Genomic DNA, 27,438 nt, shown 5'->3' with positions numbered 1-27,438 from the left:
ATTGAAGAGGCATGGATTTCTGCGCAAAGCCATCAATAAGTTTACCCTTCCGATCATGAAAAAATCAGTCTTAAGGATGCATCACAGTTGATCTTAAAACCACCCTTCCTAGAAGTGGTCCAACTAACTAAATGTGCTTCCAACCTGTCTCGAAAGAAGAAAAATTGGATTGAGGGCTGGCTTCTGGAGTCGATAAGAGGTCAAATCTAGCTGAAGCAGCTCTCTGGATGACCTGGATTTGAGCCCCAGGCATTGCAGAATCCAGAGCTTCCCTAAGTATTAATCAATTAGAATCTCTTGTAAGTTTAGAAGTTGAAAGAGATGGATGGCTAGGAGCTTGTAACAGGTAGGAGGAGATGTTCAAGATCACTAGGAACTATGGCTAGCAAGAGGATCGCATTATGGACAATTTCTGTGAAGGCATGGATGAGGAATGGATGGAACAAATTTTCGGTAGACCATGTTGAGTATGTGGAGGTGGCAATTCCAGCAAAGAGATTATCCAGGAAAAACTCTAAGTTTGGTTTTGTAAGGTTTGGATTAAGAGAGAATGCCTAACCGCTATCAATGATTTGTATGAGTTAGCATAAGAGGTCGTAAAATACATGCAAAGCTCGCAAAATTCCCTTGGAAGTTCCTGGGCTGAGTGAAAATGGACTGGAAAGCAATCAGAAGAAGGTGGTTACTGAGGAGTTGAACAAAAGGAACATATGCATGGAACCAATTAGCAACAAAGATGAAGTCAATGAGATGAGTAAGGAGAAGGAGCATTTGCAGAAGCTATCAAAGGCAACATGGCCAACACAACACCTCTTTAACCATTAACGATAGAGAGCTTGGCTCAGGGTGGCTTTGGAGGAGCTTTGTAGCAGAACTGAAATCATTGAATTCACCGGAAATAGTAAGGGAGGCAATTTTACATGAATATTTCGCAATCTAAAAATTTGAGGACTTTATCAGTGTATTTGGATTAAGAACATTTTCTTGAATAGAGAATGTTAGGAATCTGTTGTGGCGGCACTAAACATTGTAGTTGTAATGTGGTGGTAGTAGATTGAAACATAGAAGATACTGTCAATACTTTTCGGTGTTCTCGTTTGGAAATATTCTCAATTTTTGTTGTGTTGAGAGTTTTAGACAAAATTTGAATTTGAAAATATTTAAACCCTGGATTGGGCAAATGTCGATGATGAAACGGTTTTTCCTAAGCTTTGATGAAGTATAGATACTCTATGAACACTTTGAACCACTTATATGCAAAGAAGAAATACCTTAGAATTAGGAATTTGTTTACCAAATGAAATGTAGAACCTGTTTTAGCCTTAGTGGATTCGACGTTTTTTTTTGTAGTTGTCTTGTTTCTACCCAATTTTCATGAATGAAACACAAATATTTTTATGGTTGGATTCCGCCTTCTTTAAGTACTTTAAAAACACTATTTATTGATATATAGTGGGTCTTGATCCATTTAAGATGAGAAACATATACGCGCTTTACCGGAATAAATCTTATTTTGACCCATCAAGGGTAAAATGGTCACTTCTGTTGATATACAAATGATTTTTGATCCAAACTACTTGGGCTAAAAAGTAAATTGGACAAGCTTTCTAATGGTTCAAACCACTAACAAATTGGATTTCGGTAGTGTCCGGGGCAAGTCCGCAAAGTTGGACATTTTATGCAGCATTAATGCGCCTCAGGCGCAATCCTATGCGCCCAGGCGCATTGAAATGCGCCCTGGGCGCATCCTGAACACTGCTCAACAAGTCCAACTTTGCGGACTTGCCCCGGACATTCCCGAACTCCAATTTGCGAGTGGTTTCAACCGTTAGAAAGCTTGTCCAATTTACTTTTTAGCCCAAGTAGTTTGGATCAAAAATCATTTGTATATCAACGGAAGTGACCATTTTACCCTCGATGGGTCAAAATAAGATTCATTCCGGTAAAACGCATGTATGTTTCTCAATTTAAATTGGATCAAGATCCATTATATATCAACAAATAGTGTTTTTAAAGTACTAAAAATAGCGGAATCCAACCATAAAAATATTTGTGTTCTATTCATGGAATTTGATTACCAAATGAAATGTAAAACCTGTTTTAGCCTTAGTGGCTCCGATGTTTTTTTGTAGTTGTTTTGTTTCTACCCAGTTTTCATAAACGAAACACAAATATTTTTATGGTTGGATTCCACTATCTTTTAGTACTTTAAAAAAACTATTTATTGATATATAATGGGTCTTGATCCAATTTAAAATGAGAAACATACACGCGTTTTACCGGAATGAATCTTATTTTGACCCATTGAAGGTAAAATGGTCACTTCCGTTGATGTACGAATGATTTTTGATCCAAACTACTTGGGCTAAAAAGTAAATTGGACAAGCTTTCTAACTGTTCAAACCACTCGCAAATTGGAATTCGAGAGTATCCGGGGCAAGTCCGCAAAGTTTGACATTTTATGCAGCATTAATGCGCCTCAGGCTCAATCCTATGCGCCTCGGGCGCATCTTGAAAGCTGCACAAGAAGTCCAACTTTTCGAACTTGCGTCGGACACTCCCGTACTCCAATTTGTGCATGGTTTGAACCGATAGAAAACTTGTCCAATCTACTCTCCAACCAAATTGGTTTTGATGAAAAATATTTTGTACATCAAAATACATGACCATTTTACCCTCCATTGGTCTAAAAATAAATTATTTCTGTAAAACCCTCGTATCGCTCTCTTTTAAACCTGATTAAGACAAATTATATAATGATAAATAAGGTTTTCACTGTATTAAAAGATGGTGGAAACGAACAATTAAAATGATGAAGTTTTATTTTTGAAAAATTGGTCGAAGGGAGGCCGATTCAAAGATCGTCGGAGCGACAAATGCTAAAGTACGTTTTGGCACCCATTTACACATTCTAAGTTCCATTCGATGCACACATCCCTAGTTCTAGAGTACTTGTTCATTCTGTAAGAGTGTCCACATGGTTCATAGGGCTCTCTACACTTCAATAAATAATCTGAAACCGTTTCATCACCAGGATTCACCCAAGGCGAGACTTGTGGTGAGGGTGAGAGAGAACCAGAGGGAGACAAGCTCAGAAGGGTGCTCCTCTGGAGAGTTTTTTTTTTTTTTGTAATGTTATTGCTTGTGATCCAATAATAGTTAAGCTCAATTTGTGTGTGAGTGTTTGGTTTTGATCCCCAACGCAATATCTTATTACTACACCACCGTCAATTCACCACCACTTTCACCACAACCAAACACACAAAATAGGTTAAAATGATCGCAATAGTAAAATCTACCAACATCTCTTCAGAAGAAATTATTAAGGGATCCCTATTCAAGGATGGAACACTGAAACCATGTCCAAGATGGAAGGTTCAAATCTTAACAGAACAGATGGATGTCATAAACCAGACCATATTCCATGGAGTTGGGTTCCAGTCGAATGGAGGTTTGGGCCTATAATTCATCATGTGGCTTCATCTACCTGGCCCCAGCAGAGTCAAGATTGCATGCATGTTAAAGAAGCTAACTCGACATGCGGCACGACCAAAAAACTGGGTACATGTTAATATGTTATGATGGTGATGATAGAGGTGATTAGTAGAATTGTGGAGGCTACAGGAGTTTGGATGAAGAAAGGATTCCTAAGGTGGTTGAGATCCCAAATTGACTGGTTGGCCTCATCTTAAGGTTTATAGGTTGTATACAACTGTTTTTTTTTTTGTTTTTTGTTTTTTATTTTATGTAGATGCTTTCATGGCATGCAAAAGGTTTAGGGGGAAAGGGGGCAGACTGAAGGAGTTGGTTAAATCAAAAAAAGTTAATATATATTGTGATGCTACAAGAAACTAAAATGGGGAACATCGATTGATAGGTGGTTTGTACAATACATATGGCCAGCTGGGCATGAATTTGAGTTTTCTGAAGTAAATGCAGATGGGAGTGTCATGCATATCTAAACACAACTGGATTTATTTGGTTATGATGTGATTAGACTAATTTTTGGGGGGTAATATAGCGATATCATCTGAGAATATATATTTATGAATAGAGAGAGGGGTTTGACGTTGAGGCTTGTTTTTTGTTATGTTTGGAATATCTATAGGTAGAGAAAATGAGTGCAGTGATTAAAAAAAGGAGAGAAAATGAGGGCAACGTTGGTGTTTTGAAAATTGTTTCGTTGATTTTGGAGGGAGAAATTATCTACGTTCTCGGCCTAATAGTAGATATTGACAGAGAATGGATTTGTTATGGGAAGCGAAAACAAGAAGCTGTTGAGTCGTTGATAAATGGTCCACATTTTATCATAGGAATTAAAGGGCATTTCCTGACATAGATGTCATTCGTTTGATAAGAAAGAAAGCAAAATATCGAGAATTCAAGTCGCTGAAGTTGAAGCAGCAGAAAAAAGGCAAGGGAAAGTCAGAGTTGAAAAGATGATTCCTCACTTCTTTTCCCTCTCTCTCATTCAAAACCATGCATGAGACTTTCATCTCACACAACTCTTTCATAAGTGATAAAATAAGAAGTAGTAGTAGTTTTCATATTTCCTGCAACAGGCAACAGATATACCATGGATCTCAACCAAGTTTGTCAAGCTACATTTCGAAAACGTCATTCAACTATCGTCAAATGCTTAATTCTTCTCATTACACTCAAAATGACAAACTACAGCCCAACTTCAGAAGACATCGTCACTTCTTGATACAAAAATTATCGGTGAGCAACCTAATATACTGTATATATCCTCTCTCAGAACGTGAAGTGGCCAAAAATGAATACATGAGAAAATAAGGCTAAAATGTCTACAAATTCATCATCCCAGCCATCCCTCATAACAAAAATACAATGATTCAAACTACAAGATTGTTTTCCTTCCAATATGCACCCTTGACAAGTGAGGTGAGTACAGTGCTCAGGCACATCTTCTCCTCCTCCTAATTGGCTCTCCTTGACGAGTGAGACGATGTGTCTGATTTCTCAGCCAGATAATGCTCAAGCATATCATCTTCATCATCTGCCATTGAACCAAAGATGTAAAAAAAAATGATTTCTTTTGTATCCTAGTTCCTATGAGGTCTAAACATCAATCCTCCCATGTTTAAAAGTTCAGAGGAGAGTCAGAATTTTACCTTCAAAGTCCTCATCATCAAAGTCAATGTCTTCCTCATCTTCCACATCAGATCCTTCAGCAATTGGTCCTGCGCCTTTCTGCACAAGAGTAAAAAGCACCTCTTGTTTTAACTATTACATATTTGATTCAGCCATACTGGTCTTTGGGAAAAAAAAGAGAGGAAGCAATGCTTAGCATATTAAAAATTTCATGCATCCACACAAGAGGGAGAAACTGCTCAGATTTAAGTACCGCAGAAGCTCTTCCACTTTCGAACCATTGTCTGCCTGTGAGCTTCTTTTCCTTGGGTGCAGAAAGTGCAGACTCGGGCATTAACCTGAGAATTGATGCATGTGACAATGATCGAACCAAATAAAAATGCAAAAAAGAAAGCAGTCCATTTGTGCCCAAACACATTGGTATTTTTCATGTTCCTTTGTATCAAATATAAGGACAAAATATCTTGAACTTTCGAAACTGAATATTAATCTGATTGTTTTCATGCTTTTGATATCTCCTTATGTACTTTAATGATTGATAGGCACGCAATATCATAGATATAAGCGCCTAAGTAGGGCATATTAGCGCGTTAGAGGCACGTTTTATTTCATTTTCCACTTGATACCGTGCTTTGTCTTGTTTTTTGTGTTTTTGTTAGTTTCGCAGGAAATAAGGCGGTTTTCGCGCCACGTTTGGATTGCAAGGCCTTGAGGCCGTGTTGGACGTCGCCGAGGGAAGTCGTGACAGAGGCGTGAGGCGTCGGATGACATGATGGAGGCGTCAGGTGCCAAAAGTGCATGCAATGCACGGAAAACTCACTAACGTAGGCGGTAGAGCTACCGCTCAGAAGTGTAGCCCTACAGAATGCATCACTGGGGAGACAGAGAAACCCGTAGCGCTACAGCTCTGGGCAGTAGCGCTACCAAAGGCCTTAGCGTGAAAAAAATTGTATTTTGTTAATTTAATTTTAGATTTCGGGGAAAAAATATAAATAGCTCCCCAGACTTCATTTTTAGGGTTCCGAACATTACTTAGCAGCTTTGAATTTACGTAGATTTCCTGAGAGCTCTTTCTTTCCAAGTTTTCGACGATTCGTTCAAGATTTCATACTTCGGTAACTCGTTTCAATTCCTGTTCTTAATAAAAGTTCTTCGTTTGTGTTTGTTTAGTATTAATCTCTCGTTTATTTTCTATCTCAAGTAATAGAAGCATGTTTCAAACTAGGGTTTCTCTTATTTCTTATTCTATGATGAGCGAGTAGTCGTAAAGGGAGGGCCGCGGGGTGATTAGCACGCCGTGGCCAAGACGGACCTTGCTCCTATTTCAAAATCATTAGAAAAGGCAATTTTAGGTTATTAAAGTACATCCCTTAGACGAATCCGGGCATTGTCAGAGCCCTCAAGTGGCGGAGAACGGGGGACCAAAACTTGTTCTCCGCTGCACATGGGTAAACAGCGACCATAAAGGTTCGCATCTTTCGGGGCAACTTTTTCTCTCTAAAGTAACGTTTTTATGAACACCGAATGGTGCAGATAAATTCGGCATGGTTGCGAGTGCTAAGAACCTTACGACTGTACCTCCTTTTAATTATCTGAAAAGTACAATCAATTTCTAGGTTTTAGTTAATCTCAATCAATCGACAAGGGGTGGCTACCTAAGAGCCCGTTTTTAATAGTAATAACCCGAGTTTTTGAGCAACACACATCACCGTCTCTGTGGATTCGACTCCGGGCTTACCGGATATTGTGCTACGTGGGTCTAGGATTTCGCTAAGCAATGATCCAGATTTCTCTCTTTTTTCAAAGGAAACGGATTTTCGCGCTCCACTTTTTACTGATGGCACTCCAATTTTATCGTGAAGTTACTAGTAACTTCATGAACAAAGTGGAACGCCATCAGTGAAAAGTGAAGCACGAATATCAATTTTCTTTTTCAAAACTTCAAGATGCTTTTACTTATATTTTGTAAGGAAACTATGGAATGTTTTTCGTCCATTAAAGAGACTTACGAAAATTTTGCGGCACGGTACGGGTAGCACCAATAGAAATGAGATGGACAAAAGATTAAGATGGTTTGGACACGTCTACGGCTACCGTAGATCGGCCGATGCGGTAGTTAGGAGGAATGATATGAATGAGGTAGATGGTAGCACTAAGGGGGAGGGGTAGATCAAAATTGACTTCAGAGCCATTAGAAAAATTTTGCGGCGCAGTAGGGGTAACACCAATAGAGATGAGATGGACAAAAGATTAAGATGGTTTGGACACGTCTAACGGCTACCATAGTTCAAATGATGCAGTAGTTAGGAGGAACGATATGGATGAGGTAGATGGTAGCACTAAGGGGGAGGGGTAGATCAAAATTGACTTCAGAGCCGTTAGTCCAAAAGGATCTAGGTTTTTGGATATCACAGAACACGGTGCACTTGAAAGAGGTCAGTGGAGAAAACGGATTCATGTGATAGACCCCAATGATTGGGACTTAAGGCTTGGTTTGGTTTGGCCCAATGATTGGGATTTAAGGCTCTGTTTGGTTAGAGACTTAAGAAATAGCTAATGTTTTCGACCAATATATTGTCAGAAAGGAGTTTTATAGAGAATTAAGAAATAGCTAATGGTATCGACCAATATATTGTCTGAAAGGAGTTTCATGGAGCAGTTTGTACAAGAGAAGATATGATCTTGATGTGATTCTTTCAGGAAAATCAAGTATTAGAACCAAGGATTTTGTCATGCCTCCCATTTGTGTTTCCTGGTGCTAAAGGTTCAAGACTTGGCACTATGGAGGTACACACTGACCATTGAATGCACGGATTCCCCAGAGGTAAGCTCTAGTAGTAGGAGGCTAGGAAGGTTTTCACAGATAGGATGCCCATCTTTTCAGAAGACATTAAGTCTACCATTGTAATTGCTTTCCCCTCACAACCTTACTCACCCTTTTTTTTTTTTTAATTTCATTACCCACCTGTTTACCTTTCTCATGATTGACGTGACGTGACGTGACAATGAGAAGATGAACCTCTGCTCATAGGAAAGAGTAGATAAAGAGATGGATGCTACTAGTGAAACTTACTTGGCTCTTTCTAGCGCTAACTCTGCTTCAAACCTCTCTCTCCAAGCAATGAATGTATCAACAGTAACCGGTTCTCCATGGGGAATAATTATCTGAAACAAAATATGAAAGTAGTGCCCCATTAGAAACATAAAGGAAGACATGCGAGAGAAGGAGAGAGAACGAGTGCAGGTCCCACAGTACTAATCAATCTTAACAAAAGACTATCGCCAAACCATGTCTCACTTTTATTCAATAGCTATCGATAGCTCCGAGTCTGCTGGCGATCTAAAGCTGAACGAGGTATTAAAAATGTCAACTATTTGCTGATAGGCCCTTCTGAGATTACAACTTAGGGTATGCAAAGAGGAAAATAGTAGACAAATCAACAAATTTTGTAAATAACTTTTGTTAGTGTCTACATTTAAATAACATACAAAGACTAGCGGCCTTATGAATTACAGTAACATATTATGCACTTAACAGAGCAGAGTTTTGGCTTAATGTTACTTAAAGATGCTGGGCAACCACAAAACAACTACATTTTCAAATTAGAAAGCATGTACAGTGGCAGTAGCAGCATACCACATAATCATACCTCATCTTTCTTCTCTTCCTCTTCCGTGTTCCCTTCGTCAACATCTTCTGCAAATCTTTCACACAACCACTCCTTAGCAGATGTAACTAGTGTATAGACCATTGCCATACCAAGGTTTTCGGATGCCTGTAAAAGTTGCAGAAGAGATGTGCTTGATGAAGAGTTAAATAAGTGTAAAAGAAAATTGCAAATGGGAGCAACAAGTGCTTCAAACCTCTTGATCAAGCTTTTCTTTTAGAATCTTGAGATCCGAAGTATGCATTCCCTTTAAACTGGAAAATATCAAAGGAGAGAAAAAAATTCATCTTGAATGACAAGAGATACAAGAAATATCAGTCATCAGCAAACTCGTTGGACAATCCAACATCGAGGTCCTTTGCCGCTCCTAGTTCTAATCAGTTCTCCAGCAAAACTAGTAGTGCAGAAGATGATACGTTAACCTAAAAACACTCAAAATTATATTATTCAGCTGCTGGGGAGAGGCATAAAACCAGGAATCGGTCATTTACACATGGTTGACACAAAATTGACAAGAATGGCAACGAACATAACTCCATATTTCCTGTTGCAAAGGCAATGGGAAAACCAACTGTATTGTTCCAATGTTCAGAAAGTGCAGAGCAAGTCAAGCAAATTCATCAATGGGGTGAGCTGTTCATTGGTTCGTTCTTACTGCCATACAGTAACATGGTGGTCAAAAATGGACACTAGACAAAAGCACTACTAGCACAAGTATTGACAACAAAAATATGAAATCACCAACCTTTTCACATTCAGAAGTGGTGGTTCATCTGGATATTTTTCCGTATGTGAGAAAATTAAAGCCAAGCAAACTGCAACAAAGGTTCAGGCAACAGCTCATGCTGTTAGGTACTCCAAAGTCCTGGCTCCTTAAGTAGGAAACCAGCAACAAACTCAAAACGGAAAAAATAGAGTATTTCATAACCAACGAAATCAAAAACCTGCAGGGGCTGTTGACTCATCTGCATCGTCATCCTGTAAGAAAGAGCGGTATGGTGAGTAACCCTAAAAGCATAATGCAGCCAGAAGAATAACAAGCGAATGTCCTCTTGATTTTGTTCCATTGTCCATAGCACTTCCCCCTCTAATGTATATATATACCACAATGGGGAACAAAGAAAAAACATTTCCCTGCTAGAGTTCACTCCAAAGCGTATGACAATGGCATAGTTTTTACCACATGCTATCATCATTTGACTACTACACAGAGGGGAATGGCACAAAGGAGAGTTTGTACCTGAGGAGATAATGTAATTTGGAAGCATCGATTAGAAGTGTTTAGCCCACTTTCGCTTGAGTGAATTTCTGGCATTGCATAAGCAGAAGAAAATAAAACACCTCGTTCGTTACCTGGAACCAAGTAAAATAAAATGGAGGATTTTGGGTCCTCGGTAACAATTTTCCAAACACAAAATACATTCAAACCTTTGAAATCATCCATAAGTATGGCTTCCAATGCCTCAATTTCCATCTCTTGGTCCAGCGCATGGTCTGTCAAAAAAGGCTTAGTATAGAAAAGAACTACAACACACAAAAGGTCACATAAGCATGGCCATAACAGCATCAAACCTACACAACACGTTCATTTGTCCACCACAAAGACGCAATTCAATCACCAAACCCATCTATTTTGAATGCACATTAATTAAGTCGTGGACTGCATAAGCCCATGAGCTAAAGGGGCGAGCCTTAAGCTGCGAAGGGGGCAGACATACTTCCGGTCGATAATTTTCATAGTTTACCCATGAGCAACATTTCTTCAATTCACTAATGCAGATATACACCATTGCAAACAATGAATAACCAAGATTCACAAAGCCATATAATGAAATCAATAGAAAGGCATGACACTAGGCAAAGTAGCCCATTCCATCAATCTAAATGACATAACTCCCATGGTTTGCACAACTACAACCCTTTAGTTTAACATCCTCAAATGACTAAACACAAAACACCCATAGAAATTCGCTAATCAAATATGACATCCCAGGTAATATTTCCTCAAAATCAATACCTCGCGAGTGCTACCAATCCTTCAATCATCATAATCTCAAAAGAAAGACTCAAATTTCAGTTCTATCGAGGATTAAGGTTGAAAACACATGAAGATTCCGTCTTTAAGAAGAAATACACAAAACCCAATTCAATATAAACACATGAAGATTGTGTCTTTACCAGTCATGGTGGTTTGATTTCCTCTCTCTCTCTCTCTCTCTCTCTCTCTCTCTCTCTCTCTCTGTGTTTATATATACATTCGTAAATGCTGAACGACTTCTTATGAGATTAGTATGGCAAGACAGGGTAGGAAAACCTAGGCCGATTGAGAAACCACGCTCTCGTTTCTGACTCGAAAGTTTCCACTCACACAGCAACTAGGGTATGCGCATCACATGATGCTTACAGTGAAGTTCAATCAGGCAATCGCAGCCGACAGTCGCTAAACACGGGAATCTCTTCTGTGTGATAAATTCGGACAAAATACACTTTGCACCCATCTAAATTTTCACTTGGCAATGATCACTTCTAATTTGGCAAAACAAACATATACTACTGGCTTTGTTCGTTTGCCATTTTAGTTTTGTTTTTCAATCATTATTTTGCTTCTTTTTTCAATCATTATCTTATTTTTTCAATTATTACTTTCATATCTCTCTCTATCTCTCTCCAATTATTACCCATATCTTCAATCATAACTCTATTTTTCTCTCCATCCACTACCAAAACTAAACTAAACTAAACTAAACTCTCAACAAACACAACCAATATTACTTAAATTATGCAAGTCAACCTCTACTATACTCTGGCCTTAAACTTTCCGCACTCCCTTTGGCCCCGGTACCAAAGTATTTGGTTTTCAATTTTGATTTCACCTTAGTTGTTACATAATAAAGTCATTATCATTTTATAATTTTCTCGTACAACAAAATTGTATAGTTGGATTGGATGAATGATTGATTTTCTATTCTCTCTAAGTACTTTTTAAGAATACATTGGCAAAGTTATCAAAAGAAATAGCTCAAGATTTAAAAGGGAATGACTCAACTAAATAAAATAATTACTTGGCTGGATGTCAAAATTAGTACAATGGCAGAGATCAAAGAATTAGATAGAAAGAGGGGGCACACAGGGATTATATTAGTAGCCTTATTAGGTAGCGTACAATTTTCAACACAAAGCCTTCACCTCATATGCCATTAGATTAAGGCTCCGTTCCGGAAAGGAAAATAAGTACTTATTTTTTAAGAAGGCAATTTCAAACTCAAAAATCATGTGCTTACGCAAATTATTTTCCTATCAGTATGTATCTTGTTTGATAGATCTCATTGAGATCTTTAATACGGTGCAAAAAAAAATTGAAAAATTATTTTTCATTTATATTATTTTTGAGTTTGAAAATGTGAAATAAGTATTTATTTTTTAAGGTGTTCTGGAACGGAGCCTAAGGGGCATGTGGCCTATATATGAGTGGAAGACGAATAGAATTACCCCAAGCCGGTTGTTTGAGAAATCTAAAGTAGGGCTCTCAAAATTAAATTTTGTCAATGTGCAAGGATGCGAAGTGTGTTTCTCGAATACTAGTTTAACCCCGCAATCACAGCCGTCTACCATCAAAGCCCAAAACGACACCCCTCTTTCACGACCGTCAGATTCAACACTCGTTACCGGGGTGGGCCCCCATTATTGCATGCGGGGACAGATGTAGAAATACAAGTATAATACCTGTCGCGCCGTATTAAAACCAATTTCTTTCCTTTTATTTTTCTCCTCCTCTTACCATCCCAAAAAAAAAAAAAAGAGTACCACAAAATCTCTCTCTACTCCCTTCTCCCTCAAAACTCTCTCTCCTCTCTCTCTCTGAACCCTCTTGTCTTTGGTAAAAAGGCACCAAAAAAGGTACGTCCGATTGCTTTTCTGTACTAGAGCCAAACTGCTTCATCTCTCATCCTCAAGTACTGAGGGGAAAAAACCCAGAAAACGTCGTAAATCACATAAACGATCGATAGAGATATATATACAGGAATCTTTTTTGGATACAATGACATGGGTATGTGAGGAAAAAGGGAAAACCCAAAAATAGATCTTTCTGTTTTCTGTGGAACTTCTGTTTCCCCTGGATTAGATCTCTCTTTGCCCCATAAACCCTCTAATCTGGGGTTTTTTCTGACATTTGTTCAGGTTTGTAAAACATGTATGCATATGTATATTACTTTTGTGGGTATTTTTGTTGCATGCGTGCTTGGAATTTATCTCTGTTTTTTTATTTGTGTGTGTGTGTTTTCCTCTATGTTTATAGGTTTAAAGGGGGATATATAGTTTGTTCATTGGAGGTACTTTTGTGGCGGTTGGGACTTCAATGTGGTTAAGACTGGAGGGTTGAGGTTGGTTTTCTGAGATCCGGCTGTGGGTTTTGAGATATGGGTAGTTCAAGTGAGACCAACGCGAAGGCCATTGATCCGGCTGTTGGCGGGTTGGTTTGGGTGCGGCGTCGAAACGGGTCGTGGTGGCCTGGCCGGATAGTGGGAGTGGATGAATTGTCTGAAGGTTGTTTGGTGTCGCCAAGATCCGGTACTCCTGTGAAGCTTCTGGGGAGAGAGGATGCAAGTGTGTAAGTACCCATTTGTGAATTTACATGAGTATCCTCCATTTTTCATGAACTTTACTGTGAATCTGTGATTGCTGACTTTATATGCGTGTGGCATAGTAATGTAGTTTAAGATTCAAACTCATGTTGTGATGCTATATCTCTTTAATGTTTCATAGAGGCTTAGATATGTTTCTGCGGATTTTCATTTCGAGCGCTGCAGTTAGAGGCATTTTATGGTCTTAATTTAAGCCTTGATGTTGTTGATATAACTTGTCCTGCTATTGAACTTGTTGGGCTTGGGATGTTGGTTGTTGTGGAGGGGGAGGATGCCATGAGATAGTATGAACAGGATTGCCGTCTTGAGAAGTTAAATCTTTGATAGGGTGTCAGATCTCTGTTTATTCATAATGGTGAATGGAAGAGTGGTACGTTAACTTTTTTGTATGGTGCACAGCTCGTGAAAGGATCTTTTCATAAACAATTTATTTCAGAAAATGTGAGTTCAGCGAACTGGTTTTGAATGTAAACGAAGATGACAACTCGAGTTAACTGTCTTCTCATTCATTGCTGTGTGACTCTTGAGCTGTGACCATTAGATTCTTTGCCCATGCTTGGGGGTGTTCGGTGTTCGGTTTTGCAATTGATCTTCTTTATTGTTAGAAATGACAGAAAGTTGGGAATAGGAGGAATTAGACTTGGTGTTTGCTTCCTGTTGTTCCAAGAAAATTATAGTTATACAGCATGGACGGACGCGATGATCTTTCAGTGAGAGGTTGAAGGGCGTTAGGGAACTTCTTGTTATAATAGAGTACAGGGTTTGTGGGTTTGTTTTGGATCTCTACTGTAGTCAGGCTTTCCGCAACTTTCTGACACTTGATAATGAGAAAGGTTGCTTGAGTAGTTTTGGCTTCCTTATTCATTTTGCATACAGGTGGGAGTACCCTTTCAATGCGTTTCATTGGCTGCTAGTTAAAATACACAACCTACATTTAGCTGCTAGTTCAAGGTAAGAGGCATCAGGCATGTGGTTGCCTACTTGCATGTTTTTGGTGCAATGACATTTTAATGTGCTCTGTTATTCAGAACCGTAACTTAAAGTCTTTTTGAAGTCTAACTCTAGTCATCGTGGGAATATGAGGTTGCCTCTCTCTCTCTCTCTCTCTCTCTCTCTCTCTCTCTCTCTCTCGTGTGTGCGTGTGCTGTGTGAAGGCATGCATTGATTTGGATAGCTAGACCTTGGGTAATCCTTCTAAGCTGATCGCTCATTCTGTCGAGACAATGTGAATTTTGTCTGTAAAAAGTGTTGTGATGAGATGGGGGATTACTTTTGGAACATAGTGGATGAACGAGCAATGTTTTCATGCAGAGATCTGCAGTATGCCTTTTTGGAAATAAAGGAGCAAACCACATAGGAGAGGATGATGGCTATCACTGTCTGGATGGCTAGACCTTGTTGTTGTTGTTGGTGACCATGGACAATGGACATGTCAGGAAGTATGGAGTTATTTGCATCTCTGGCAAGAATGGTTAACATTTTGCAATGAGGAGTCGCATTTTGGTGTGTTTTTCATTATGACAGGAATTTGGTAGAAAACAATGTAGAAGAAAAGTGTTTGTTGACTTTGAAGAGCTGTAAGGGCATGTCAAATGTCAATCATCCTTAGCATGATAGTGGTGAAACTGTACAATAGAAGTGTGGACTCTTGGATGGTAATGTAGAGGGCCATAAAGGTTGGGTATTATCCCAAACATGGAATGCTATGAATCACCAACATGCCTAAGAGGTTGCGGTATCCATGTCGGATATGCCAGGGGCATGTCGGGTATACTGATGGGAGTACAAATAATTTTGTTGAATATAATAAAGGGACACTTGTGGGACCTGCCAAACGCATGTCTTGAGACACAAATGGTGACCTGGCGGGGTCACTTGCTCACTTTATGATATTTATAAAGTTTATTTTGCAGGTTTAATTATGACATACTTGTCGCCTGTGCCTTGTGATCTGTATTCTAATGGATCAGATATTGATGTGTAGAGTTATCATTACTTTTCATTTTCGTCTCAGTTAGTGTTAGTTTCCATTAGTTTTGGCTCTTTGTCTGTCTGTATTTGTGTTTGTTTCTATGTCTGTGTCCTAGGTCGTGCTTCTTAGATGGAATGTGTGGTGCTGGCTTGTTCTAGGGTGTTACGTCACTTGTATCATCCAAGTAAGAAATCATCTGTAGTAGTGTTCTGGAAGGGCTAAAGGGACTTTAGCTCAAGCTGGGCTTCCAAATTTCTCTATGCATGATTGAGTAGATTTGTGCCTTGTTTGGATGAGTTTTTGAAAAAATTTGGGTTTGGTTTTTAGGTAATGAGTGGAGAGAGAAATTAGGGTAATTATTGAAGATAGGGGTAATGAGTGGAGAAACATAGAGAGAGAAATGGGAATAATAATTGGAGAGAGGAGAGAGAAATGAGAGTAATGATTGGAAATAGGGGTACTGAGTGTTTTTTGAGTTGGAAAATTTTATTCAAGTTTGAATCCAAACAAGGCATTGATGACCCACAGCCTAGTGTCTCTGTGGAGGTTGCCAAATTTGTGAAGTAAGGCATATACATGTACTAGTCTTGTTTGATATTTTGAACATCAACCATCCACCTGGCCGCCTATAATATCAGCTTTGTTGCCCCCCTGGAAGCATGGACTCGGCACAGTTCTGGGCATTCTTGTAAAGCATTTCCTAATAATGGACATTCTTATGGAATCATCTCAAAACAGTTTTGGGGAACAGCTCTGCTAAACAGATTTCCAGTATCGTTTGCAATTCTTTGTAAGATTCAAAAACAGTTGCTAGTAATGATTTGCAATGGGCATTAAAGTTTGAACTAAATTTTCGCAATCAGTTTGGATGGAAAATTTAAGCCCTAATTCTTTATACCACATAACTTTTGTCTTCATTGTATTGCCAAATCAGAGGGAAAAAGTACCGATGAGCCTCTTGATAATCTAAACTTTTCACTATCTTGGGGAAAACGAAAGGCTTGTTGGCTGTATGTTTGAGATCATCTTAGTCATATTCAAGTTCTGCCGGAACATTGCAATTTGATAATGCATCTGGAGACCATGGCTTGATGTTAGTGCTGTATGTTCAGCAGTCTAAGGACTCAATGGTTGTCTTTATCTTTTCTTTGCCTTTATCATTGTGTTTGAAAAAATTACTGCTTACAGTAAGAGCCAAAGTTTTGTTATTCTTCTACTTCTTGCTGTAGTCACGCTCTCCAGACGTACTTGTTTAGGTATTACTTATCTTATACTAGTTTTGATTATGAAGAAGAAACTTACGTTGAACTAATTTGATCTCTTCTCTCAAAATTTAAGAGTTGAATAGCTTCACAAGGGTTCTAATTTTCGGGTTTTTTTTTTTTTTTTTAAAAACTGATTCTTGATTGTATTAAAGTGGTTTTCTTTTCTTTTTTCTAGGGACTGGTATAATCTTGAAAAATCTAAACGGGTGAAGGCATTTCGTTGTGGGGACTATGATGAGTGCATTGAAAAAGCCAAAGCTTCTGCTGCTAGTTCTTCCAAGAAACAAGTGAAGTATGCTCGGCGGGAAGATGCCATTCTTCATGCTCTTGAGCTTGAAAGTGCTCATCAATCCAAAGATCATCAGGATGTCAGTTCAAAAATGGGGACATCAGGTGGAAAACAACTTTTATTCGAGGAACCGGCAGTGCCTCATTCTAGCAAAGAGATTGGACACATGGATGAGGAATCAAGTAGTTTTGAAGACCATTCTAATTCACCACAGGAATTGTCTCAGTCTGTTGTATCATTTGAAGAGCCAAATCATGTCAGTGCTTCTAGAGAGCAAGGGAGACCACGACGGACGCCGAATGATTCAGAAGATGATGGAACTGAGGGAGTTAAGCGTATGAGAGGACTTGAGGATTTGGGTATGGGTGTAGTGTCATCTTTGAAGAGGAAGAGATCTGAAGTCGCCCATGTTCATGAGTTCTTAAAACGGAAAAATCGTCGCCGCCCCTTGACAAAGGTTCTAGAGAGTACAGCTATGGTGTCTGTTCCAGTTACTTGTGAACAAATTCCCAGTCCAAATGGATCACCTCTCCCTGGAGTGTCTGACAGCAAGGTTTCTGGACTAGAGTCCAATGAATCAAAAAGAAGCTTATCAGTGGTGCTTAATAACTCGGATAGTACGGGAGTTTCGTGTGAAAACGGAATCTCAGTGAATGCATCTGGACATGCTTCTGATGTATCTCTTGTTAATAACAAACAGAAGGAAAATGAAATTTCAAGCATGTCAGGGTTACCTGAGAACGGTTCGTGCGACAAATTATTTGATGTGCCATTTGTGGGGGAGGAAAAGCACCCTGAAGGTATGCTTTATTATAAAAGTACACTAACCCAGAGTTTTAGATTATTTTGCATCTACCTTCCCTTTGTTATCTGTTTTCTGTTTCTGTTGAGGTGATAGTTAAGTTGTAAAATATGAAATAGAGATAATAGAGACATATGTTTAATAGGGACATTCGTTTAGGAACAGTGATCAATCCCTTCACCTTAGGCTAATTGTGATAATAGAGACATAAGTTAAAAAATTACCTTAATCGGTTTATCCTAATATTAGGTGAAGACTAGAAAAATAACAACAAAGATATTCCTATGTTTTGGAAATTTTACTGGGGTTAGGAAGCCTGTATGATGTATGATCATCTGGATCACAAACTAACCAAACCAAACCAAACCGAGCCTCAAGTCCCAATCAATTGGGGTTGGCTACATGAATCCCTTTTCTTTTCTTTTTTCCATTTAGCTCTGTCAAGGGCTTCGTGTTCCGTAATATCAAGTGAACCTAGATCCTTGTGCACTACCGCTTCTAAAGTTAATTTCAGTCGACCTCTCCCCTTAGTGTTATCAGTTATCACCTACCGTAAGCGTATCACTCCTCCCAACTACTGCGTCAACGGGTCTATGGTAAACATGACCAAACCACCTTAGTCTATGTTCTCTCATCACTGGATCACAAACTAATTGTATTTTGTAGCCAAACTGACCACTGAACTACATATTTGACCTAGGAAGCCTGCATTACCCATTTCCCCTGAACATCAGGATCACTCACTGGATCTATTTTTAGTGCTTGTAAATTGAGAATTAGTTTCCACTTGGTCTGTTAATTACTAGTACTCCGTAATTAGGAATTCATTTTTGGTTTGATTGGAGTTTCTCAAGGAAAATGTTTTAATTACTTGATTATTTTGCACACTAGGGGACACAACTATATTGACAGTGAGGTTTAGGTTTAGGTTTTCCTATTTGCTCGACAAGAATTGGCTTCTTTCATTATCTGAATATGTAGCAAGTATAATAAGCTGTGAGCAATGTTGGGATGGGCATGTTAAAAGGAAGGAAAATAAGAGAAGGGAAACAAGGGTGGGAGAGCACTTCTCAAATTATGGACATTTGAGTTATACTACTTTGAATTGAATTATTATTAGATGGATTGAGAGGCCAATATTTTTTTATCGGAAATGTTGGTTTGGAGATGATAACCTCCTCATGCATGCATATGGGAATTCGTATTGCCAAGATTTTTTGCTAACTTTGTTGGTGCTTATTGGTAATTTATTTTCCCTTCTCATGTACATTAAGCTTATCAATGACTTGTTGATGCTTTTATTACCACCTCATTAAGGTCTTGTTCGCTACTCATTCGGTTTCATAACTCTGGGAGTCTTGCTGTTGAGCAATAGTAGGGAATATCACCAATTTCTTAGTTGTCTATGTGCTCTGCATTACCTTCCAATTGCAGTTTTTATTTTACATGCTCTCTCTTCTTTGCCCCATGTATCCTATATGGCGCCTTCACTGAATGAGTATATTTTCACCTTATTCTGATTTGCCAATTGTATTCTACCAGGATTTGCTCCGATTTTGGTATCATGCTCTTCCGAAAAGCCTCAGGCTGGTGCTGGAGGGCAATCTAGTCAAAGCAGTCAAGTTGAAACTCTATCTTTGGGAGGAAATGAAGAACTGAACGAGTCCGGCTCTACCTGTTCAGGTGCTGCTGATATTGATAATATAAGCCAGAGCATTGAAAAAGGTTCTTCAAAGTGGCAAATAAAAGGAAAGAGAAACTCAAGAAATACTAGTAAAAATAAAAGACAAGATTCAAGAAAGTATAAAGATATCAATGAAGAATCCAAAGCTTATTTAACAAGCTTAGAGCACAGACCATTTACTGAATCCCAGATAAATGACTACTGGGGATGGAGTGGGCATATTTCTTGCAAGGCGCCTCATGAAGTGAAACTTTTACCTGATTGCTCTCAAACTACGCAAAGGTCACTCCCCTATCGCCAGTCCCGGTTTATACTGAACCCTAAGTATCAGACATCAGATTTTCCTCTCAGAAGTTATGATATGGGTTCTTGTCTATACGATGTTAATCTAGAGGTGAAAGCAAGCTATCGTCCTCAGCATGTTCCATATATTTCTCTCATGAGCAAATTGAATAGTCAACCAATAATAGGTCACCCTCTTACAGTTGAGGTTTTGGATGATGGGTTCTGTGATCTTTTGGTGACTGGGCCTGGGCTCAAGCCCGAATGCTATTTTACTAGTAGCAGCTGTGACTTGGATGATCTAGAAGAGAATGATACATCTGCTTTGGAAGGTGTTGATATGGATTATGAAGTGAAGCCAAACCTGGGAGGTGGAAGGGTTCCTACAAAGCGTTTGCCTTTGCATCGTGTTTCGCCTAGTAAATCGCCCAAGACTAGGAAAAATGGGCACGTTTCCAAGAAGATACGTAAATTGTCTTCACTAACTGGTACTCACAGGCGAATTGAAGACGAGAAGAACCCAGTGGTGGAGAAGATCAAGGGCCCTGCTGTAGCTTGTGTCCCGTTGAAAGTAGTGTTCAGTAGGATAAATGCATCACTAAACGGTTCTATGCGATCCGTGAAATTTGTTTCTTGAAGTTGCTGTAGCTGGAGAAGGGTGGATGGTTGTTTGGTTTTGTTTTTGTTTTTTGTTTTTGTTTTGTAGGGATTTTGATTCATTTGGGCAGGCCTAGTTTCAGCAAATTTTTAACCGTTAATTATGCTCATTTTCCAGCTCTGTACATTCTGCCCAGAAGGTAGAATCCCATCTTGTATAATAATAATCATACAATTTTATTAGAGGAGGAAAATGAAGTAGGCTGGTTTGATTGTGTACATAATTTAACATTAGTTGAGGAGTAAAGTTGGTGATCCGAGCGTAGGTTATGTTTATCTGATATCATGTACTTATTTTTCTTGCATTGCAGTTGATTTAGTATGTCCCAGGGTACTGATGTTGTTGGTAACCAGACGATTTGACGCTGTATTTTCTGGGTTTTTTAGTTCTTGGAAAGCTAACTTGCACACTTTGCAGGTTTCCAAGACTCTACGCGATGTTTTCTCCCATTTGGCTGCTAATTTCAGTATGGATGTTGCCTGTTGTACTTAAACTGTCCGGACAGAGTTCAGTTTGTTTTTAAGCTGGTGTAGAAAGAAGTGGCCTACACACACGTCTCCCTTGACTTGCTGGCCGGTCACTGCTCTCGTTTGCAATTGCCACTCTTTCTTCCACCACTTGCGTCTTTTGTCTACAACCCTAGGCCTTGGGAGTAGCGATCCACATGCTCTCTCTCTCTAGCCTTGCACCACCACCCCTCGATTCGAGTGGTCCTGGATTAGTGCCGATAACCACTTTTTCACCACACATTTGCGTGCAACCATAACGGCGCGGTGGGGCAACTGTTGGGAAACCGTCCTAGAACCATTTTGTGATAATTTCTTTAGGCTACACCTCTCGTTCTAGCCGCCAGGCCCGCCACCTCCCCTCTTGCCTAGCTCCACCATCTTGTCATGCATTTTTTCTTTCGAAAATCTTAAATTTGCCACCCACCTCCCTCTCCATCTTGACACCCTTTACCACCACTTTGAAGGCCTTACGCCGAGACCAAACTCCTTCGCTCATAGCTAAGCGAATCGAATGTACAAGAGAGGAAAAAATGGTCGAAATAACTAATAAGAGAGCAAAAGACGATCGATGTAAAGAGAAGGTGGTGAAGTTAGGGTTCTGACGGACAGGTTAGGTCTGGGATTATGGGGTGCAAAGTGAAAGAACGATACCTTTTTCACCTTAGGGTTCGTTTGGATCTTGAGGAAGGCAAGGGAATTGGAAATAAATAATTCTTCCCTTTGTTTGGTTTGAGGAAAAAAGAGGGCAGAAAATAACAAAACACAGAGCACTACACTTCTCTCGACACTGTATATTTCATCTCTTCCCTTCTCAAGTTCCAAACAGAACCGTAAGTTACGTGCAGATAGAAAAACGGTGAGTGAATTTAGAAGCTCCCACAAGGATATATAGTTAGTTAACTACCGTCGTCCGTCTCCAAATTACTCAGAACTCACTCGCCGTTGATAGCAGAAGTTAATCCCTTGGTATCTCCCACCCCCCCCCCCCCCCCCCTTCTCTCTCTACAGATTAATTTCTGTATCTTTGCATATGTGTATCTCTGACTTTAAACCTAACTTTGTGGTTGCAGTGTAGGAGGAGGTGTGGAAATGGCGACGGTACCAGGGCCCTTGATATGGGAGATCGTGAAGAAGAACAACTCGTTCCTCGTGAAGGAGTTCGGCAACGGAAGTGCCAGTGTGCAGTTCAGCAAAGAGAGCAACAATCTCTACAACCTCAATTCCTACAAGCACTCAGGTAACACGTGAATGACTTAACTTTAATTTTTCTTTTTTGGTTCAATAGAAAGCTCTATGTATCAGAAATGTTCATTTTTTGTGATGGCTAGAAGCCCGGGCGGGCGCACACAATGCGTGTGCAAATCATGTTATATGGACAAGATGGAAAGGGGGAAAGTTTAGGATTGAGATTAATCTGTGATAAAATTTGGGATGTGAAAATAGAAAAGAGAGAAGATTTGGGGCGCAATTTTTTTCCCTTGGTAGTTTCTTTAGGTAGTTAAAGGGATAGAAGGTTGGAAAAAAGAGAGTGAGACAGCCTCAGAACTACTTTCTTATCAAAAGAGGTGTTCCTGTTATAATAGTAATAGATGCGGAAGTTTATCATTTCTGAATTTTGTTTTCTGAACATAGATTTTGATCACTGAAATGTTTAGTTCTTGTGAAGATACATAACAGTTTATTGTTTTTAACTTCTGTTTTCAAGCGTAGATTTCTCTTTGTTTGAAAACAGAGTGTTCATGTTTGCTCGATTGTCGTGATTGAGTTGAATCTCTTTTGTATGTTATGGCAATGTTTGATTGGTGGGACTCATAATGAGTAATCTCATCAGCCTATTAATGAGGGTATTGCATTGGTTTTGGAAATGCAATCCTACGCTATAAATTCAATCCCATGTCTAATTCAACCTCGGGGCAATTGTTTGTTCTTTTAACAATAGAAAAGTAAACCTAAGCTAGCAAGCAACATCATGTGCCAAATCCCAAATATATCAAGGCTCTATTTCCTATTTTATTTTTCTAAACCGTCGCAATTTGAGTTTGATTTTTGCTCAACTTTCAATTTATCCATTTTTCTACACAATCATACAGTGACTTAGGGTTCTTATACGCGTTTTCATAAATTTCAACTCTATTGATCTTTATGTGCATCTTCTAAACATGGATGGTAATCTTTTCATGGTATAGGGCTGGCGAATGAGAAAACTGTGACCATTCAACCAGGGGGCAAAGATCAATCTGTGTTGCTTGCAACAACAAAGACCAGGAAGCAGGGAAAACCTGCCAGTCTACTTCACAAGACTGTGATGAAGAAGGAGTTCCGCCGCATGGCGAAGGCAGTTTCAAATCAGGTACTAACTTTTTATGATGTCGCTTTCTTTGTTAAATTTAGGTGCAATTTGTTGCTTATTTATTGCCTTGTATATGTCAATCACATGATCTGCCGTTTCTCACTGAAACATGGGGAGATTAGGGACTCTTATTGACGTAATGTAATTGGGTTATATTCCGAAGGGAAAAGAAAACTGCAGCTGTACTTAAATTACTGAAATAGAAGGGGGGTTTCACTGTAGAGAGCATTGAGTGCTAATAACATCTATTGGACAGTGGTGAGACCATTTAGTTTCGTCTTTTGGGAAAGATAGTTATGAAGCTGAATTAAGCTGATGGGTCTGCCAAATGCTCTCAGTTTTCTTGATTTATGGAGTTTAGCCATGTGTTGGTTCTCTAGGTTATGAAATGGTACCAATAGAAGAATATGCATCAGCGGCCGTTAGTGTATCCCTACCATCATGTGACTATTTGCATGTAATCTCCCAAAGGATAGATTAGTTTTGCGACTTGATACTGATGGACCACAGTTTAAACTTAACGTACTTCTTGAGTTGTAGCAGAGGAAATTGGTCAGTGGAAGAAGAGCAGCAGTTTTCTCTTCTGTCGACGCACAAAAAGTTAAACTTCTTAAGCTTCTTCTGGCTTAAATCTGTTTTTTTTTTTTTTTTTTTTTGGGGGGGGGGGGGGGCGCGGTGGGGCAGGAATAAGCAGCTGGTATTTGGGAAACCCTATAGGGAATTTTTTTAATGAAATGGACCTGTTTATTGATTGGTTTGCGATTTTTAATAATACACACTATAGCGTTCAGTCGTTTGCTGGTTATATGATTGTAATGATGAAGTTGGGTAACTATTGAATCCGTGTATTTTCCCTTGGTTGCTTCAGTTAAAGTTCCAAAGTCAACTTTTCTTTAGGAAATACATGTATTCATGGTTGAGGAAAGTTTCATCTTACCAAATCTCACTTTCTTTTGTTTTATCATGTATTGCAGGTGGCAGATAACTATTACAGGCCAGATCTGAAGAATGCAGCCCTTGCGAGGCTGAGTGCTGTGCAGCGGAGCCTTAAGGTTGCCAAATCTGGTGTGAAGAAGAGGAATAGGCAGGCTTGTTAGATCCATATTAGGAAATTCAGGATGAGAATTGTTCTTTTTTCCATAATTTCTAGCTCCAGAAGTATGTTGTTTCCCCACGGTTTGAGAACAAAAGAGACACATTATTGTGTGGCTTTTGCCTATTTATCAGTTTTGACTCCCGCATGGATTATCAGTAGAATACCATATGACAAGGACTCTTTTACATGGATCTGGCATTAATTGGGACCCCCGCAAGTGGGCGGTCGAATTGGTCCCCCAGATTAGTTGAGGTGCGAGTCCTGGACACCTGCGTTGTTAAAAAAAACACGTTTATCTTTTGATCGATTTTATTAGGTCGTATGTGTAGTTTTTGCTCTTTCTGTTATTTTAGTAACAAAGGTTGTAAAGTAGTAGCCATCATCATACTTGTACGCCAACATTTATACACGCAGGACTCAAGAGGCTGTAAAAGAAATCAATTTGACAACGTGCAATTAAACGAAAGTGTAGTTGCCTGAATTGACCAAGTTGCCCACAGGCCAATTGCGTGAACTTTTGTTGCCAAACGACTTCCAAACTTTAGAGCGGTCGGCTGTTAACTCATTGATCGCAGGTTCAAATCCTACTTATGGAGAATTTATAGTTATCGCTTTGCTGACTTAGCTTTTCTCGTAGTTATTTCCATAGTAAGCTTTTCTAAAGATTTCTAATTTTTCGAGAACCGACAAAAACATTGTAGAATCTATTCTAATATATGAAAGGAGAGCATAACTTGGTGTCTCCCTTTTTTGAAGCTTTGTCATGCTTTTTCCTTCATCAAAATGCCCACGAATCCGTGTGAAGAAGGTAAGGGTAAACATGTAAATGAGTCAGGCAGTCGCCTACATCCTCCTATAACCTCATGCACGTCTCAAAACAGTTCTTGATAACTCTAACCGTCCTAGGAATTCAATTCCATAGCGTGTGCCCCGAACGGTAGTAACAATAAAACAACAGTTAATTTGCAACAAGACTTTGTCAATTAAATTTGCTTTCTCCCTTGTTTGGTCAGGCATTATGCTCGTATATACCTACCAGTCTTGTTTGTATAAACGTGGGACATATACTTGTTTACGTTGGATACGTGTACCAAGGAAGGATATCTTAATAGCTAATCAAATGACTTGTCAAAAAAGAATAAATATTCCAATCTCACTAGGATTCAAGAACTAGTGTGTGTGTATATATATTTATATATATAGACCTAATTCTTTCTCGGGACCAAATCAACTGGTTTATGACTTGAGGAACAAGTATTCTGTACTGCTTCTCCTTTGCCACGAAACACCTCAAGAATTAGAAGATACTAAACAAGGATGTCACAGTCACCGTAATAGTCTCACTTTCTCGATCGATCTGTCATGACATGATGTTTAACACGTACGGTTGACATTTCATCTGGGAGACTTTTGTTTTGTAACCGGATGTACGAGCCACAGCGTGTGCTTACCTCGACTAATTTTCGAGCCCTAAAATTAATACCAAGCAGATCCTTCAGTAGTCCCAGAGTTTGAAATGTTTGGCCTCCGTGAAATTCGAGCATGCAATCTCACGGAAGACAAGTGTTTATTTGTTTTCTCGTGCCCGTGTGGCCAAACTCTTGAGGTTTGTCGAGGAGGCACTAAAAACACAAGGGATGGGTCTAATTGCACCCACAATCACCGGACAGATCAAAATGACAGCATCACCACAAGACTTGGTCATTTAAAACTTGAAATCACGCTAAGACACAAGGGTTTATCTGATTCTCTGTCTTAATCATATGACAGTGCTGTAGAGCAAACCTCTAAAACCACAAACATTTTGCGCATTTATACTGAGAGTTACATGCGTGTGAACAATTTTTATTTTATTTTTTTCAAATTGTATAGGTGTTAGCTATAGCTAGAGGGTAGTAAGTTAGTTCACAGGGAATTCAGAGGCTATCCATTGCCCTAATCCCCACCATCACCTCTCATGGGGCTCACGGGGCTCATTCTCCTGCCTCCACTGAGGGAGGAAGGTGAGAATACCACCTGAGCTAGCATGGCTTCTGCGTGTGAACAAATTCACCCACTGCAAATTTCGCACCGGCACATACACAATTTGTGTGAATGATTGTATAAGCGTGTATAAAATGTATTTTTATCCAAAACCAACCCAAACCAAACCGAGTCTTATTTCTCAATCAATTAGGGTCGGCTACATGAATTCTTTTTATCCATGACTCAAATTCGTGCCCACAAACGCTAGGTCGAATGTACCGCACACGAAGAATTGAGAATGAAGGGGATGTTTTTTTTTGGATAATGTAGAGAATGAAGGGTTTTTTTTTGGACATGCTAGATCATGAGCTAACAAGTGCATCCATTTTCTGGAGGGGAAGAAAAAACTGCAACCAATATTCCAACAACGCGGAAAGGATCAGTGTTCTTGACGATTTGGAGGAAGACGCGGGTTTGGAGGATGATGAGGACTTTGAGGATGGTGCCCTTCTCTCTCTGAAATTTTAATTCCATAGATTGGCAGTTTTGGTTGTCGGATTTGTACCTTTCAGTTTGTCTTTGGTTTTAGAACGTTGTTTTCTTTTGGTTTGTAGTTGCTTTGGTGTTAGGCTGTTGGATTGTTTTGCGGCTTTCGTGCTTCTTGTGGTGTTTTTAGTTGACTTCTTGCCTTCCTTTGGGCGTGATTTTCGGGTGGTTTTTGTTGATATGCCCGTGATCATTTTAATCTTTGTTATGATCATCTTCAAAGGTTAATAAAATCTTCTTTTTGCCAATTAAAAAAAAAATTCCAAAAAAAAAAAGAAATTGAAGCCATTCTAGCACGTGTGTTTGTGTTGGTGAAAAGTACTCCTACTATTTAAATGTACGTTCACACAAGTTTAGATTCCCAAGAAAAGTAATATTCCACCAACATGACTGGTTTTATTCTTTAGGATCAATTTCCAGCAACACGCTCCCCAGGCTGTAAACTACTTTGTTCTGTAGCAGGAGTTGGCGTGTCTCAAATCAATTTTCCCGTATTTTGAAAAAGTCTTTAGTCAATAGCTCCACGCATTTGAATACTCATTTTCACCTCATTCCATTACCCTTGTATAAATTGCACAAAAAGCTCAAGAGCCA

The 27,438-nt window shown here is 39.2% G+C and overlaps 3 protein-coding genes across 6 annotated transcripts; 2 read left to right on the top strand and 1 right to left on the bottom strand.

Annotated features, from left to right (window-relative positions):
- Window positions 1–4,626: 4,626 nt before the first annotated feature.
- LOC131299265 (uncharacterized) lies at window positions 4,627–11,256 on the bottom strand. 2 transcript variants are annotated; one of them, XM_058324911.1, is made up of 11 exons: window positions 10,962–11,256; window positions 10,212–10,277; window positions 10,024–10,091; window positions 9,728–9,761; window positions 9,529–9,598; window positions 8,980–9,037; window positions 8,766–8,891; window positions 8,189–8,280; window positions 5,384–5,453; window positions 5,136–5,214; window positions 4,627–5,020 (listed from the first exon to the last, which is right to left on the bottom strand). In XM_058324911.1, exons 1-11 carry the CDS (start codon window positions 10,966–10,968, stop codon window positions 4,941–4,943), a joined length of 750 nt encoding a protein of 249 aa, XP_058180894.1. In that variant the 5' UTR covers window positions 10,969–11,256; the 3' UTR covers window positions 4,627–4,940. The 2 variants fall into 2 exon arrangements, with proteins under 2 accessions (XP_058180894.1, XP_058180893.1); XM_058324910.1 differs by having other exon boundaries at window positions 5,369–5,453; window positions 10,962–11,252.
- A 1,290-nt stretch (window positions 11,257–12,546) lies between these two features.
- On the top strand, window positions 12,547–20,653 carry LOC131299231 (uncharacterized protein At1g51745-like). 2 transcript variants are annotated; one of them, XM_058324864.1, is made up of 4 exons: window positions 12,547–12,680; window positions 13,081–13,392; window positions 16,839–17,752; window positions 19,297–20,653. In XM_058324864.1, exons 2-4 carry the CDS (start codon window positions 13,202–13,204, stop codon window positions 20,355–20,357), a joined length of 2,166 nt encoding a protein of 721 aa, XP_058180847.1. In that variant the 5' UTR covers window positions 12,547–12,680; window positions 13,081–13,201; the 3' UTR covers window positions 20,358–20,653. The 2 variants fall into 2 exon arrangements, with proteins under 2 accessions (XP_058180847.1, XP_058180848.1); XM_058324865.1 differs by having other exon boundaries at window positions 12,591–12,962.
- Window positions 20,654–21,630: 977 nt separating this feature from the next.
- On the top strand, window positions 21,631–24,520 carry LOC131299277 (large ribosomal subunit protein eL28y-like). 2 transcript variants are annotated; one of them, XM_058324920.1, is made up of 4 exons: window positions 21,631–21,853; window positions 21,958–22,124; window positions 23,074–23,237; window positions 24,212–24,520. In XM_058324920.1, the coding sequence occupies exons 2-4, from the start codon at window positions 21,977–21,979 to the stop codon at window positions 24,332–24,334; spliced, it is 435 nt and encodes a 144-aa protein (XP_058180903.1). In that variant the 5' UTR covers window positions 21,631–21,853; window positions 21,958–21,976; the 3' UTR covers window positions 24,335–24,520. The 2 variants fall into 2 exon arrangements, with proteins under 2 accessions (XP_058180903.1, XP_058180904.1); XM_058324921.1 differs by having other exon boundaries at window positions 21,766–21,853; window positions 21,963–22,124.
- The last annotated feature ends 2,918 nt before the right edge of the window (window positions 24,521–27,438 follow it).

This window comes from Rhododendron vialii, chromosome 8a (genome assembly GCF_030253575.1).
Source record: "Rhododendron vialii isolate Sample 1 chromosome 8a, ASM3025357v1".
Taxonomy (NCBI): Eukaryota; Viridiplantae; Streptophyta; class Magnoliopsida; order Ericales; family Ericaceae; genus Rhododendron; species Rhododendron vialii.
Note: the sequence above shows the minus strand (reverse complement) of the source record. Positions and strands in the feature narration are given on the sequence as shown.